Source organism: Dromaius novaehollandiae, chromosome 6 (assembly GCF_036370855.1).
Source record: "Dromaius novaehollandiae isolate bDroNov1 chromosome 6, bDroNov1.hap1, whole genome shotgun sequence".
In the NCBI taxonomy this organism is placed as follows: Eukaryota; Metazoa; Chordata; class Aves; order Casuariiformes; family Dromaiidae; genus Dromaius; species Dromaius novaehollandiae.
The window spans coordinates 23,701,289-23,715,696 of record NC_088103.1 but is presented as its reverse complement, the minus strand read 5'-3'; the positions used below and the strand labels follow the sequence as shown (position 1 = coordinate 23,715,696).

Here is a 14,408-nt window from a genome sequence, read left to right as displayed (position 1 = left end):
TCTACAGCACGCTCCTGCTGTGCAATTTGTAAGGACATTGCGGGGGGGGGGGGGTAAGCTGGTCCCTTTAGCCCCACCACAGTGGAAACAACATAGCCTTGAGGCAGCTGTCACCAATGCATCAAGATGTCTCACACTCCACAGAAGAACAGATCTGCATAACCTGCCTCTATTGAAAATAAGAGGTGAGAAGAGGAACTGTACAAGCACTTCCCTTTTCCCAGAGCCATGGCTATGCAGAATGCTGGTAACTCCAACACCCCCAAAACTTTTGGTCTATTTAATTTTGCTTTGAGTGTTTGCTTAGCTTTAAACATGGAGGGGCAGGAGTTGAATGGTCGGCATCTGGTGAATGCTGCTGTACTTAGAAGTAAAGCACTAAAATTACCCATTAGAGCTGGCCATAGCACAAATCATTACTGTGCAAGCTCCTTCCTTCTCAACCACAATTCAAATGTTCCCTTCTATTAAAAAACATTCTCAGAGCTCTGCCAATAAATCTCAGTTGTGATCTGCAGCAATGCAGCCCTATCCAACTCCTCAGTGCATCTAGGCCTTGCCAAAAGCCAGCTATCCTCCTTCCCACCTCCCTTCTATTCCAGTTCTAGCTTTCCTCTCTTCACAGCACTCGTATTCCTGACTTGCATTGGCTCAAGCCCGGGAACTCTCCTGAACAGAAACTGCCAAAAAAGACAAGGCTTTGGACAAATATCTGTCTTGGACAGATATCCAGTAGAGACCAGATAAATCCATTTCATTATCACATTATGAAAGCCATCCAATTCCCTTCCCTCAAAGCTTGGTTCTTAAACCATGGATTCCTCTTTGGGAAAAAGGTGAGAGGTAGAATACTATCCTGTAACGAGACCAGGTCTTATCTGAAACAATCTGTACTGCAGAGTTCATTCGGCCACTGGCATGCACTGCTGTTCCTGATGACTCCTCAGAAAAGGAGCCAGCAGCTTATGATAAGCCACAGGAAAAGCTTCAGGAAGCATCCCAGGTGACTGAGGTGACATTACTGCACCCACCACCGTGAGCATCACAGGGCCAGCACTGATTCTTCCCTGGCCACATAACTCTCACTGAGCACAGGGAGAGCAAGAGTACCTCTGTCTCAGAATGCAAACTGTCGTCACATTTGCCTCAGAATGTAAACTGCATTCACCCATCCTCAATCTGCTTTTTCAGGATAATTTCTTTCCTTTCCTCCCTCTTTCAAGGGTCAGAAAATGGGCAGCTGCTCAAACAACATGAGCAAATATGGGACTGTGGAATGGTCAGAGCTCCTTCAGCTGAGAGAGTTTTACAAACACAGAGTATTTATGATGTGGTCACTGAAAAGCGTGAAATTTCTCATTAGCGTCTCCCTCTCCTGAAATCTCAGTCAGGGACATGGGAAATCATCTCTGTTCATAGACAAAAAGCTGAGAATGATCTTCATCTTAGAAGCAACAAAAATAGGCCCAAAGAGCGGAGGAAAGAAAAAATGTGTGCATCATTGAAGAGATTCTCAGAAAGGGGCAAGAAGGGAAACTGTGCTTCTCTTGTGGGGGTGTGATAAGAGAGATTTCAACTCCCTGCAACCTGTGGGGAAGCACAGAAAGTGCAGCTAGACTCCAAAGCTCAAGGGACCAGTAGGGAATTTCCAAGCCTAGAAATGGACTGGAGATGAATAGACTATGATATTTGCAAGGAAAGAATTTCCACTCGGAGACAAAAACAAATTAGTTCAGGGCAATCAGGGCTCATATACCAGAAAGGCTAAGTCAACTGGTTCCTTAAAGCATGGCCCCACTGTGACAGGAATGGCAGTCTTGACAAATTTATGACTGAGTCACACACACCAATCTGGGAAGCTAGTCCATGATCGAATCTCCAGGATCCCCTCCCTGCACTTAACAGTATTAGAGCTTGCAGGCAAAACACCTACCTTTGAGATCCTCATCTTCGGTAGTGGTGTTACAGCTCTCTGTGGAACCCTGCACGGCAGAACAGAACATTACCAGACATCAGCAGCAGTCAGGACCATTAGTAAATGCTTAGATTTGTTTGTGGAAGAAGATGAGGAAGGCGTAAACACACAGGCAGGTATGACATGGACTAAATAATACAAAGAAGATTTGGATGGAAGCGAGCCAAATATCAAGCAAAGCTTAACAGCATCTCTTCTAAACTTCTGCATGTTCAAGCAGTTCAGGCCCTCCACATGGACCTTTCACATGAACAGAAGTTAAACTCTATCAAGTGAGATCAAATGGGAGTTGCTTCTGTTTGGAAGAAGAGTAGCCACAGGAAGCTAAAAAAAGAGTTCCCAGGCTTTCTCAAAGCAACAGGTGTCCATTTCCAGAAGAAATAAGTGCATGAGTGCCTGTATCTTCTCATCCACCCCACATACACAAGAGAATGGTGCTTATACACCAAACCAGAAAGAGATTTCCTATTTGAACAGTTGTCCCCACTCAGCCTCTTCTAGCGATCCACAGCTGTACAACACAACCTTCCCACTTTTGCCACCAGCAGCATTCAGGAGCATGCTACAAACCGAACACCAGAAAGGCAGAAACCGAAGTCAGAAACACAAAGATGAGAATGACAAGAGGGAGCAGAAGTTTCTCCAGCAACACTCCCATCCCTTACCTTTATGCCATCTGTAGCATTATGGACAACAGTTGTTTGAGGCTCCTAGGAAAGGATGGAAGAATTCATTAAACTCTAGTTCTAAGGCATTATTTTCTCATATGCTTTCACTCCCCAGCAAGTGGAGAAAAGGTGACTGACATAAAAATCAAACCACAAACTCCAAACAGCACACGTGCGCTTGCGTGCGTACACACTTCCTGCACAGGTTTCCTGAAGAGAGAGACTGTACTAAAAGCTACAGTCACTAGGAGACAAAGCCCCCAAATTCGCTGCAGTTCCCCCAAATTCCCAATTTGCTTTTTGAGAACCGTGCTGGCACAAATGTCAGACAGCAATAGAATGGCAAGTCTCCACCCTCCAGGCTGTTCATGATGTAATGACCCCTCAGCAGTGTCTTTACTAGAAATTGCTTCAGAAGGGGTAGAGATGGAAGGAACCATAATACTGGGCTGCAGCCTTTGTCTCCCAGTTTTTTGTCAAGTTTGACAGGTGTTTTACCCTGAAAAGGGACATTCATAATTTCCATAATAAGAGAGCTGATAAGCCAGAGCACCCCAATGCTTCTCAGTGAGGAGCTACTATGGGAACTGCGCTGTGAAAAAAGGCACATTTTTCTAGGATGGGTCTCTAAAACGAGATCCGATTTCAAAAAGTAATAATAATAATAATAAATTCAGAAAGGCTCCCTCAGCATCAAAGCCACAACAAACAAAGCCAGTGGAGAGCTGAAAATTATGAAGTGTCCCAAGAACCCTTCACCCTACAACAAACAACAAGAACATCAAATCTCCCCATCTATCCCCCCAAAACTGCCAAACCCGGCTCTCTGGTCCACACAACAAAGAGCAGCTACTAGGGCTATGGGTGCTATCTAGCTCCTGCACTCATCCCTTCATTACAGGGACAAGACTTCAGGATCCTGCACCATTTCTTCCTGCTGACGTGGCTCTTGTGAGGTGGTTCAGTGAGGGCATCAGCGACTGTGACAGTGCAGTGACGGACACTCATCCATCCATCTCCGGTACCCATTTCACTGCTGCCTGAACTCCCAAACATAGAGAGGCAGACCACACTGCGCTGTGGTGTTAGACATGCTAGGCACAGGGCACCCTACAAATCCCGCTGCACACAGTCCATCAAACAGAGAATGACAGCACAGCAAGTCAGCTAGCTGCAGAGGATCAACCACACAACTTAGCAGGCCAAACAGGCCATCAAAGGATTCCTCTGAAAACTCTTTGCCTGCCCTTTCTCCTGTGGTGTCCTGAAGTCCATCCTCCGTTTCCCAGGTGCTGGAGAGTGGATGGAGTCACCCACTCTTCTTCCACACCAGTCTCCCCAAAGCCAGCAGGAACAGTTGAACGGGACACACAGAACTATACAGGGATGGCACAAGGGGAAGTCCAGGCAAGCTGCGGTCCCCACATCCAACCACTGCTCCGCTCACCCCCCCCCAGCCTGAAGCCTGTGAGGCTGTGACCAGGCCCCACAGCAGCACAGGGACACACACAGAACAAAGCCAAAACACAAGCTGAAACAGAGCAGCACAAGCAGCACTCGGGGGTGGGGGGGAGGGAGGGGACAAAATCAAAATTAAACCAAACAGGAAAAAAAAAAATAGCGGTTGGGGAAGATACCATGGACGTCTGCACTGGGGGTGTTTCTTTTGCAGTGCTTACTATACTGGTTTTGTTGTTGCTCTGTGGCTGAGACAGAAAAACATTATTTTAGTTCCTCTGCTGGGCAGCAGAGGCAGCAAGAAAATGACAGTATTGCTCTTCATCCCAACCATCTCCGCAGACCCTCCCCTCCCCGCAAGCTCATTCACCAAGAAGAGAGAGGAAGAAGGAATGCTACCCCGCTGCTGGGCATCATCCTTCCCTCAGAGGTGACGGATGTAGTAAGGGATGTACCACAACCCAAATGTGGATGGACTGCTGGAGCTATAAGGAAGGAAAACAAAAGGAAAAAAGGCAGCAGCCCAAAGGGGTGGGGGAATCCTGGAATAAACACCAGCAAAAATATTTGGGGAAGAAGGATGAGAAATGGCAGCAGCCCCAAGAGAAAGAGACTGCAGAAGTGATAGGGACGCAATAGTCATGGTACAGTCTCAAACAGCGGACAAACAGGAGTTGTGATGGAGAAGTCCCAAAGTGTGCAGGTACAATCCTAGGTACGTGATGATGATGAGGGTCCCAGAGAATCTACTGACAGGAGAAAAGCTGTGGTCAGCCCTAGAAAAGGTAGAGAAAAAGTGAGGTATGGTTTGTTGGGTCCCTGCTGTGACCTGAATTAAGAGACTTCAGGACCAAAATACGGAGGTGATGGGCGAGGGGAGGAAAGGCTGCAAAGTTCCCCCAGTAGCAAGTCCTCCGGATGGTGCCCAGTAGTTTTGCATCCTTCCCCACTTCAGTCTCTTGTAGCTGTAGTAGAAGGATAAAACCTCTATTTCCTGCATTCACCCAGCACACTATTGAGGCAATCACCAGCTTCCAGCAAGGAAATGCCCCACTGAATCACATATGACAGTTAAGCCAGCAATGAGCAAAGCCTACTTTTGTGGGATGACAAACCAGTGTCCACTAGTATGCATATCCTAACCCACAAATCCAATCAGTTGTTGGAGAAGGCCTGAAGTTTTCACTCCTTGATACCTGCCACACCAGGTATATAGCTCTCTTTGTCAGACACCAGCAACAATGTCAAAATCAGCACTGCAGAAGACTCACTAAAGCCTCTTGGTTTATACACAAGGATTCCTGGAACTGATCTCACAGCAGTCTGACCTCATTGCAGCTGCTCTTTATCCCACCCTCTCGAGGACTGCAAACTCACACTACAAAACACCAGGTCCTCATCACCCAGTAACCAGCACCAAGAATGCAGAAGTCAAATGCTGAGCTGGAAATGTCTGCCAAAAGTTTAATTATGTCAACTAGAAACAGATCCTATGAGGCTGAGACTTCACACACACCCACTAACACTCTGGCTTCCCTTTACAAGCAGAATACTTTGGCTGAGCTATCTCTTTTGGAGAGAGAGAAAGAGAGAGGGTAAAGAAAAGAGGAAAGGCAGAGAAAGGAAGTGGAAGAGAGAGGCAGGAATGAATTCTTAAAAAGTCCGTGGGAAAAAAAAAAAAGAGTATATGACAAACTCATCCCCAAAGCTCAGAAAGGAGGAACACTTCACAATTTACTGCTTACTGCCTCTCCCTATACAGCCCCACATCGTGCTAAGACTTTGGCCTTCCAAGAGCCTTGCCTCCTGCATGTATTTCCAGCCCGATGGCAGAAGAGATGAGAGGGCACTGTGGATGCAAGAGGGGAGAAGAGCAACCTGAAAAAAAAACAGATCCCAAGCTATTTTGTGGCACAAACACAACCAAACTTCTGGCAACGTTTGGGTCCACCCATCCACACAGCACTGAGGTTCCTGTACCTCTTAGGAAACAGTAATCCTAAGGCAAAGAGATCTATCTTCCAAATCTCTTCCAGTGAGAAGAGCACAGCTTATTTTTCTTAGTCTACTGGGATATGAAGATAAAGTTAGTATGAAAGAAGCTATACAAAAACTCTCGATTTTTGCTCAGTTCTTTAGATGTGCTTCCTAAAGGTCTACTTTCTGAAAGGCTTTAAAATCGAAGTCCAGTGGGAAAATCACCCAGGAAGCCACTGTTCTGAAAACAAGTCGACAGCAGTTTTTAAGGTGTGGGATGTCAACTTACAAAGCACAAACCCGCGCACACCCCAAACACACAGCCTCCTCTCCCGGCTGCACTGAATGCCTTGTGCATCCATCATACTCTTCCCCATCCAGTGGGCTGGAGAAGACTGAATATCATTTTTACCACTTGCGATGCATTGGCTTTCTCGATTCATGTAGTATTTAACTCCAGGATGGAGTCCCAAGTAAATACGGGGTAAAAGACTTAGTCTGTCTTGGCTTCAGAGTTATCTGACGTACTCATCTTCCCCATATACCCATGTCTCATGGCCACCTAGCCAACCATCGTTCACTGGAGAAGACTGGCGTGCCCTCCACAGAGCCCAAGTGCCACGGGAGACTCTTACCCCCCCTCCTTCCCCTCTCACTCCCAGCCAACAGCACAGTCACTGTACAGGCCACGATCCTCAGCAGTTCACAGTGGTACAGCTCAAGTTAAAAGAAGCCAATTGACCTAAAAAGGTGCCAGGCCCTTCTTAAGATCTATTTAATATGATTAGTTTTGGCACAGCAGTTGGAAGTGCTTCCTGAGCTAGACAAGAGACAGACAGACAGGCACAAACAACACAGAGGGTGCAAGAGAAAGAAAACAGACCAGTGATCATATCGCTAGGGACACACACTTCTAGCCAACTAAAAGCAAGCAAGTACCAACATACGGGCTCTCTCTGGTTATTTAGCCACCTTCACTGCCTCAGTGTTTTCCGAGGCTGACACTTACATGGTTTACATATCCCAGCTGCTTTAAAACAACATGCAGAGGGAATCTGAGTATTGCTGGCAGTGGGCAGAAAAAAAAGGAAAGACAGGCCCGAAGCACTCCTGCCCTGGACTTTCGCATAGGCAGGGCTCGTGAAAAGCCAGTCTCTCACGTCAGATTTTCCAAGCAGTACTTTGGGACTACTTTTTGTGCTTACATGGGCTTAAGGTGTTACTGAAGGAGGAAGGGGGAAATATTTTCCAGATAGTAATGCAGAAACATTTTTTCTGCTTTCTTAGCACTATAATGTTCCTATCTGCAATAGGGGAGAAATGTTTTCTATTCTAACAGAGACAGGAGCTACAACACAGTAACTAATTTTTGCACTTTAGTTACTGTCCAGATCTTAGTGTCAGAGACGTAGGCACTATCAAATGGGCTGTACATGACTCCTTACAATATGGCACTGGCCAATTTTCTCTTTGCTCCCTTGACACTGGATTTGACTACTTTTCTGACAAATTCTATGGATGTCAAACACATCTGGATGGATGAAAAAAGGAAATGAATAGGACAGGGAAGGCAGTTACTGGGTATTTGGTCATGCTGGGAGACAAACGAGATCAGGACAAAAGGAAGTTTTGGATTATAAAGGCTCTGACAAACCTTTTCAGTATGGAATGCTAAAAAAAGAAGTGACCGGCAGCTCTGAGCCGCCTGGTGGTGCTGTGCCCCCACCTTTCGTCTGAGCAGAGGAGCCCCGTCAGTCTCTGCCACATTTGGAGCGACTCCACGTTTGTTCTACACTGCAGGGCTCCCACCAAGGATGACGGCACCAATGCCAGGCAAAGCACCTGCTCCTCTTTTTGGCACCTCTGCAACAGGATGACAAAGCCCCATGTCCAGGCAAGGCACACACCTGCTCTGCTGAGACCAGGAGAACCACTGCCTTTTTGGTTTCACACTCGGATCAGACACCGAGAGCAGGCAACGCCAAACTGCGTTTCCAGCAGTTGTTTTCCTGTACAAAATGGGAACTGTGTGACTGGCCAGGGGCCAGACGATCACAGGGCCCTTTTCGTGAGGACATGGACCTTTCAGTGCACGATGAGCCCCCCGCCACCGCCCCCCTGCACAGACATGCTATGTAGGGTGATGAGCACAAGCCGAGCGTGCATGGCATGAGAATGGCGGACGCACGAATCGCAGGCAGCTTACGGGAGGTGCTCACCATCAAATGCACACTGGAGCTCGACTTCCTTTTCTGGACACACCATTGAGAGAGGGAAAGAGAAGGGAAGATAGGAGATGAGAAGAAAAGCACAGAAACTATTCACACATCAGTGTGCCAGCAAGGGCCCCCCGGCCAATAACGCTCCCCTAGGGACAGGAATAAGCAGCAGCAGAAACGCACAGACACGCAAAAAGGTGCAGAGAAAAGTCACAATTAAAGAACACCATTACACACCAGGGGAAAGGGCAGGGTTAAAGATCCCCATCCATTCAAATGTCCAAGTCAGAACACAGGTGCCCCATGCACAGATATAAGGAGAGGAGAAGAGGGAGGGATATATACGCACTCGATGTGGGGTATGTGCTCTCCCACCTCAGAGCAAAGTGCAGCTTCCCCAGCCACACTGAAGAGGTATGCACAAAACTCTCCACGCATTCACATTTGGAAGAAGCAAATGTGTGTGTGCAGCCAGAGTAAGAGGGTAGTGAGGAGGACACAACAGCAGAGGCATTCCCAAGGGCTAAAGAAAGAAGAGGGAACTTCTGTGGATAGCACGGGGAGGAGAAAGGCTCCCTCGCACAGGAATTGGGGCTGACGCAGGAGAGGAAAGATGCACCCACGCTCAGAAGTGCAGGAGAGGCAAGGAAGGCAAAGAGGTGCTCCACAGTCAGAGCGTCTTATGCTCTCAGAGACCGGGAGAAGAACAAACAGGGACCAATGGTCAAACACTACTCAGCTGTCTAGGACATTATTCTTGTTCAAAAACAGCTTCAGCCATGCTTTTCACACCAAACTTCACTCTCCAGTAAACCAGGCTCAGCATGCATTTCTCTGCTCTTTCACTATACTGATCAGTGCTGTCCTGTCCACGCTGAGCCTGGCAGGTTCTTCTTCATTACAACACTAGCTGTTCCCCCAGCTATCTCTGCATGTGTTTTCCACCCGGTCTTCTCCTTTGGTACTATCTATGCTATTTCTCTGCTGCCTAATACTCAGGGGGAGGCGGGCCTTCCCAGTTTTCACCTTGAATCCTGCCTATGTGCCTGCTCTTCTCACATTAGAGCTCACACATACATACAGATTGGTGTGTCTTTGAGTAGGAAGCTCCCACGTTCACCTCATACCCAGAACCACATTCCTATTTACTCTCTGAAGTCCAGAATCATGCAGACTGCGCAGGAACAGTTTTAAACTAGCAAACCTCCTGCCTCATCTGATGGTGAACTCCAGTATGGACAGACTCTGGTGCTGGGAGATCTGCTCAGCATTTTGCTCACCAAGCTTCCATTTCACAGGGGCAACACGGCCCTTGCCATCACCTGGTTTACAGACTCGTGATTCCTCTCGTCATCTTTTCAGACAACTTAGCTTCTCCACAATTTTTTCCTTAAGCCAGAGCTAAAATGGGAGGGACCACCAGCACATGAATATGATGCTCAGACCAGCAACAACTCAGAGAAGTCCTTGTTCCCTGTCACAGGGCAGAATTCTTCTCTGGGAAAACCGGAAATTCACACCAGCCAAAAAACTACTCCAAAACTTGAGGTTTTATTTTTAATTTATCCTACAAGTTGCAGCAGACAGAGACCACACAGATACTGCACAGCAGCTTTTCCTTAAGGAAGATGGTCTCATTAGAAATGCCAACAGATTTCCAATGAGTTACAGAAACAAGAAGAGGGGCAGAAAATGTTGAGAGACAACCAAATAGTTTTATATAAAAGGAGAGTTAACCAAGCCACACAGAAAATCACACCTCCCTCCCCCCCATTTGTCTTTTCAGAAATTAGAGACACAAGAAACACTGACACAGGAGGAAATTGAGCCCTCTGCAGACCAGAATTTAATTAGAGCACAATCTAAATTTAAAACACTCTTGCTCTGTTAACATGGCATGATGGATTCTGGAAATCGCAGACAGTGCATCATTACTGGCCAGTATAACAATAAGAAAAAACAGCTGGTTAAGCAATATGAAATGGATGGGGAGCGAGGTCTGTCTTAAGACCAGAGTATAAAACACAGATCTGGACTGACAGTAAGTGCTCAAGCATCAAAACACAGCAACACTCAAGACAAAATATTGTCAAGGAAATCACTAACAACAGATCAGTCTCCCCACCTCCTCTTTAACAGCTGCATAAGTTGTCTATGGCACCTTTCCAAGATCACTAGATGAGTGAGAAAAACTTCTTTTTGTGTTATGTGACTACAACTAGCAAAGAAAATAAAGTAAAGAAGTTTGGTTATGGACAGAGTTCTCTGTTCCCTTCCATACATAACACAGCTACATCTCTATTTCTAGGCAGCGGAAAGACATCCCAAGGAACAGAAAAAAATGTTGCAGGCGGAGAGACAGCCTACGGTAAGGCACCTCACTGATCACTGCAAAGATTTCCCTAAATCTGAGAAGTGACAAAACATTCTCCCAAAGCAGTATGAACAACATTTTTCCCCTCAAACCCAAGGGTGAATCTTTGTTCATATTCTTTCTCTGTATTTGTGTGAAATTCAGCTGTTCAGATTGCCTACACTGAAATCTGAGGGAAAAACTCTGCTTTGGGTAACAATAAACAGTAGAATACATAGTGAATAGGATACATACTGAAGAGTCACTGCCCCTTCAGCATAGCAACGATACTAGGAACAGCGAGTGTAAATCATTCTGAGCACCCATTGGGAATACAATGTGTGCTAGATGATGTTACAAGAAGTAAAGAGTGAATCCAGTCAAGGCCCCATTTACAGTTTTGGGCACTTTCGCATTTCTGGGCACTTAATGTTGACGCCTTTTCTCACAAGAGTGTTTTTGCACTCCAGTTGCCTACACACAGTTCTCCCCCAGTCTGATAGTGAGGGTATTTGTACGTTAAAGTATCATGCTTGTTGTAACTTTTACTCCTATATAAGGTATAGTCATCTCCAGGTTTAAAGGAGGGGGAAAAAAAAACCCATTGAACGTGAAGTAGATCAGTGACAGGCAGCCTGAACCAGCAGATTTGGGGTCCTATTTCTACCTCTGGTCTAGTCCTTTGTGTGATGCTGAGCAAATCATTTTATCTCTGTGAATCCATCTTTTCTCTTGCCCTTTGTCTGCTTGTCTATTTAAATGTAAGCTGAGAGGCAGGGATTTTCTGCTTAGGCATCGGTACAGCGCTAAGCACACTGGACCCTTGATCTCAGATCGAGTTTCTAAGCATTACAACAATACAAGTGAAAAAAAATGAATGCATCAAAGGTTAGTGGGATGGTTTACTGGATGTCAGCACTCTATTTAAACAGATCTGAAGTGCTCCCCAAGCATCCTGCATAAAACAGTTCAGTACAAAACTGTTGTGTTCAAGTGAGCTTGGGTTCTCCTCCTTTATTTTCACTACACAATCTTTAAACTGTATGTCTGAAAGATCATTAAAAGCCCACATATAGAAATAGGAGCATTAACTCCTATGCAGATGCTATCTGACCCTTACAGATTTCAAGACAGACCATTTTCTAAGGACTCCTTATCAGCTTACTTTGCTAGCCTGCCTTCTCTGTCAAAGGCAGACTTGCACAAACGGCTCTCCCAGTGGTGATGCCAACTTAGAAAGCTCCTGCCTTTTGCCCTTTTTGGGGATGCTTTGCCCAGCAGGGAAAGCTGGTACCGCCAGGCATAAAATGTGAGCTCACTGCAACTTTCCTTACGAACAGCAGAGCAAATGGTACTTGGCGCCTCTTTGCACTTATCTAAGACAAACGGCAGGTTTTACAACATTAACCTAGGCACAACGAAAACCTGGATTTCTACTCTTTCAGCCAAATTCTCATTTCAGCTATCCTATTCAGCTTTTACTGGGTAATAAAACCCTGTGTATGCAGCAGAGTGACAAGGTAGAAAGTTAACAAATTTTGCAGAGCATTTCAAGTGAACACTGTTAAAACCTTTCACATCCCATAGCATTCTCCACAAGTTACTATTCAGAGAGTTACACTGGGCCTGAAAAACAATGGCAACATTTTGTATCCCTTAATCACAAAACAAAGTGCTCAAAACAGACAAAAAAAAAAAAAAAAGAAACCGACAATAAGCTTAGAGAAGAACTAAGTTTTAAATACTTATAAATTACATACTTAACTAAAAATAGCACTTTGTGCATTAACATTTTCTGATTATGAAGATGAATCTGTCAGGCCCTTTTAGAACTGGAAACAAATGCATCCTCTCACACTAGCAGTAAGGGATATTCCCCTTTAGAAAAAAGGGACCACAAGTGTTTGAGGTGCTGCCCAGAGACAAAATCGACAGTAGGACTGTGACACTAACTACAGGGAGCCCAGTCCCTGACAAGGTCAGAGAAAGGACATTCACCACAAAGTGTCCTTAATCTTCATCCCCTTGTCCGTCCCAGTCCATTCCTTAACCCCTCCCTCACCTTACAGTGAATGGCAAATCCAGATTACAAGTGGAAAGGGGAACAAGAAAACAAGTAGGTTTGATATGAAACGATGGAAAATAGATTTAAAAATGGCAGCTGCACGATGTTGCTCACAAATTTAGAATCTTAAAAAAAAAAAATACCTGGGACCTACAGTGGTGGCCACAAGATACGTGGTATGTTACATGGCTCTGCAATTCGTCACCCAGAATCTTCTAGCCTCACTTTCTGGATTTGAAAGTAGAAAGTTATGTTCCTTGGGAATAAAACCTGGGCCTTCCTTGCTGCTACTCCACCAGCCTGGAACCAAATTCTGCCTGAAGAGAGTAAGTACAGCACTAGCAGCGAAGGTTTGGTGGGCAGGGACAATTTAAGACACAAGGCACTTTAAATCATTCATTATTTAAGATAATGGAAAACCTCTCAAGTGCCAAGTTGATGAAACATCTACCAATTAGCAAAATTAGTACTTGAAATAGAAGCAGCAGTGCACAATGAAGACCAGGAGTGCTTCAAAAGGAAGGGAAAGGAACTGGCTAGAGGAGGGGGTCACCTGCATGGAAACCTATTAAAACAACTCCACTGTAGACACACCTATATTAGAATAAAAATGTTTCCTATGTGTCCCCCCCACTCCCGATTTAAGCTTTTTTCCCCTCCTTCCAAAATGGTCTGATGCAAATAAAATGCATGTGTCCCCATTACCTCAGCATACTAGGCTTGCTTCAATAAAGGCTTAAAATTAATTCCTATAGAAATGAATAACATTGTGTTTCTTACAGCTAATAAATGTCAGATCAGTGCAAATCACACCAGATGCTTTTATCATCATGTATGACTATAACATATCATTCCTTTCTCATTTATGCTAAAGTAGTAACCACAAGTACCGCAAATAACACCTTTCATCAGGTATTCACCAGCACACCTGGAACACATGGACCTCTAGAGGATAACCCATGAGAAAAAGGTGTAGCATTCACTCAAACTTATTTAACACCATGTACTACAAATTCCTACAGTATTTGTGGAATACTGCAGGATCCTCGTGTAGCCACTATCATACTTCTAAATCCTATCAAATAAATACTAACCAGGGATGGAAAAAATACCTTGAATGGAAAGTAAATTAAGCCAAACTGATCATGCTTTTTCTCAATAGGCTTAAAGCCATTAATTTTTACAATAGTGCAATCATCAGTCAGTGGCAGAAATATTCTTTCCACTCTTATCCTCTGTGTGTATATCTATGGCATTATGTGCTTCTCAAACACTCTGGTGGAGCACAGTCACTCTGGACTGGAAAAAAATAATGGAGAAACTGAAACATTTTATCTCAATTCTCCACAGGGAATTAATCTCTAGGGTGGGGGAGGGAGGGAAGCAGTCTTCATATCTGGAGGAAACATGAGAGACAGCCTGTGTGGCATGTGGTCAGTAGACTACAATTGAAAATACACTATGCAATGCTTGTTCTAAACCTACATCTGATGTAAAATTATTTATGTAGGAAGTGAGAGTGAAAAGGATACCACAAAGCTGAAAGTGTGTTTGGCACTCAAGTCATGCTATCCGTGCTCTGCACTACTGCAATGGGAAAAAGATCATAGAGTTTGCTACAAGTAATGCAAGACCAGATGTTCTTAACTGAACCCATCCCTAGCACAAGTCATTTGTCAGAACTATCTAGGAT

The 14,408-nt window shown here is 45.1% G+C and overlaps 1 protein-coding gene across 15 annotated transcripts in view; it reads right to left on the bottom strand.

Moving 5' to 3' along the window:
- Positions 1-14,408, bottom strand: part of CAMK2G (calcium/calmodulin dependent protein kinase II gamma) — a 124,833-nt gene that overhangs the window by 11,973 nt on the left and 98,452 nt on the right. For 4 of the 15 annotated variants that reach the window (XM_064513842.1, XM_064513847.1, XM_064513846.1 and 1 more), the window contains exons 14-17: positions 8,298-8,330; positions 4,281-4,349; positions 2,641-2,685; positions 1,934-1,982 (exon numbers count right to left, since the gene is read on the bottom strand). In XM_064513842.1, the coding sequence (XP_064369912.1) occupies positions 1,934-1,982; positions 2,641-2,685; positions 4,281-4,349; positions 8,298-8,330 (196 nt within the window). The remainder of the gene's footprint in view (positions 1-1,933; positions 1,983-2,640; positions 2,686-4,280; positions 4,350-8,297; positions 8,331-14,408) is intronic. The other 11 variants (XM_064513844.1, XM_064513850.1, XM_064513849.1 and 8 more) reach the window with 3 other exon arrangements.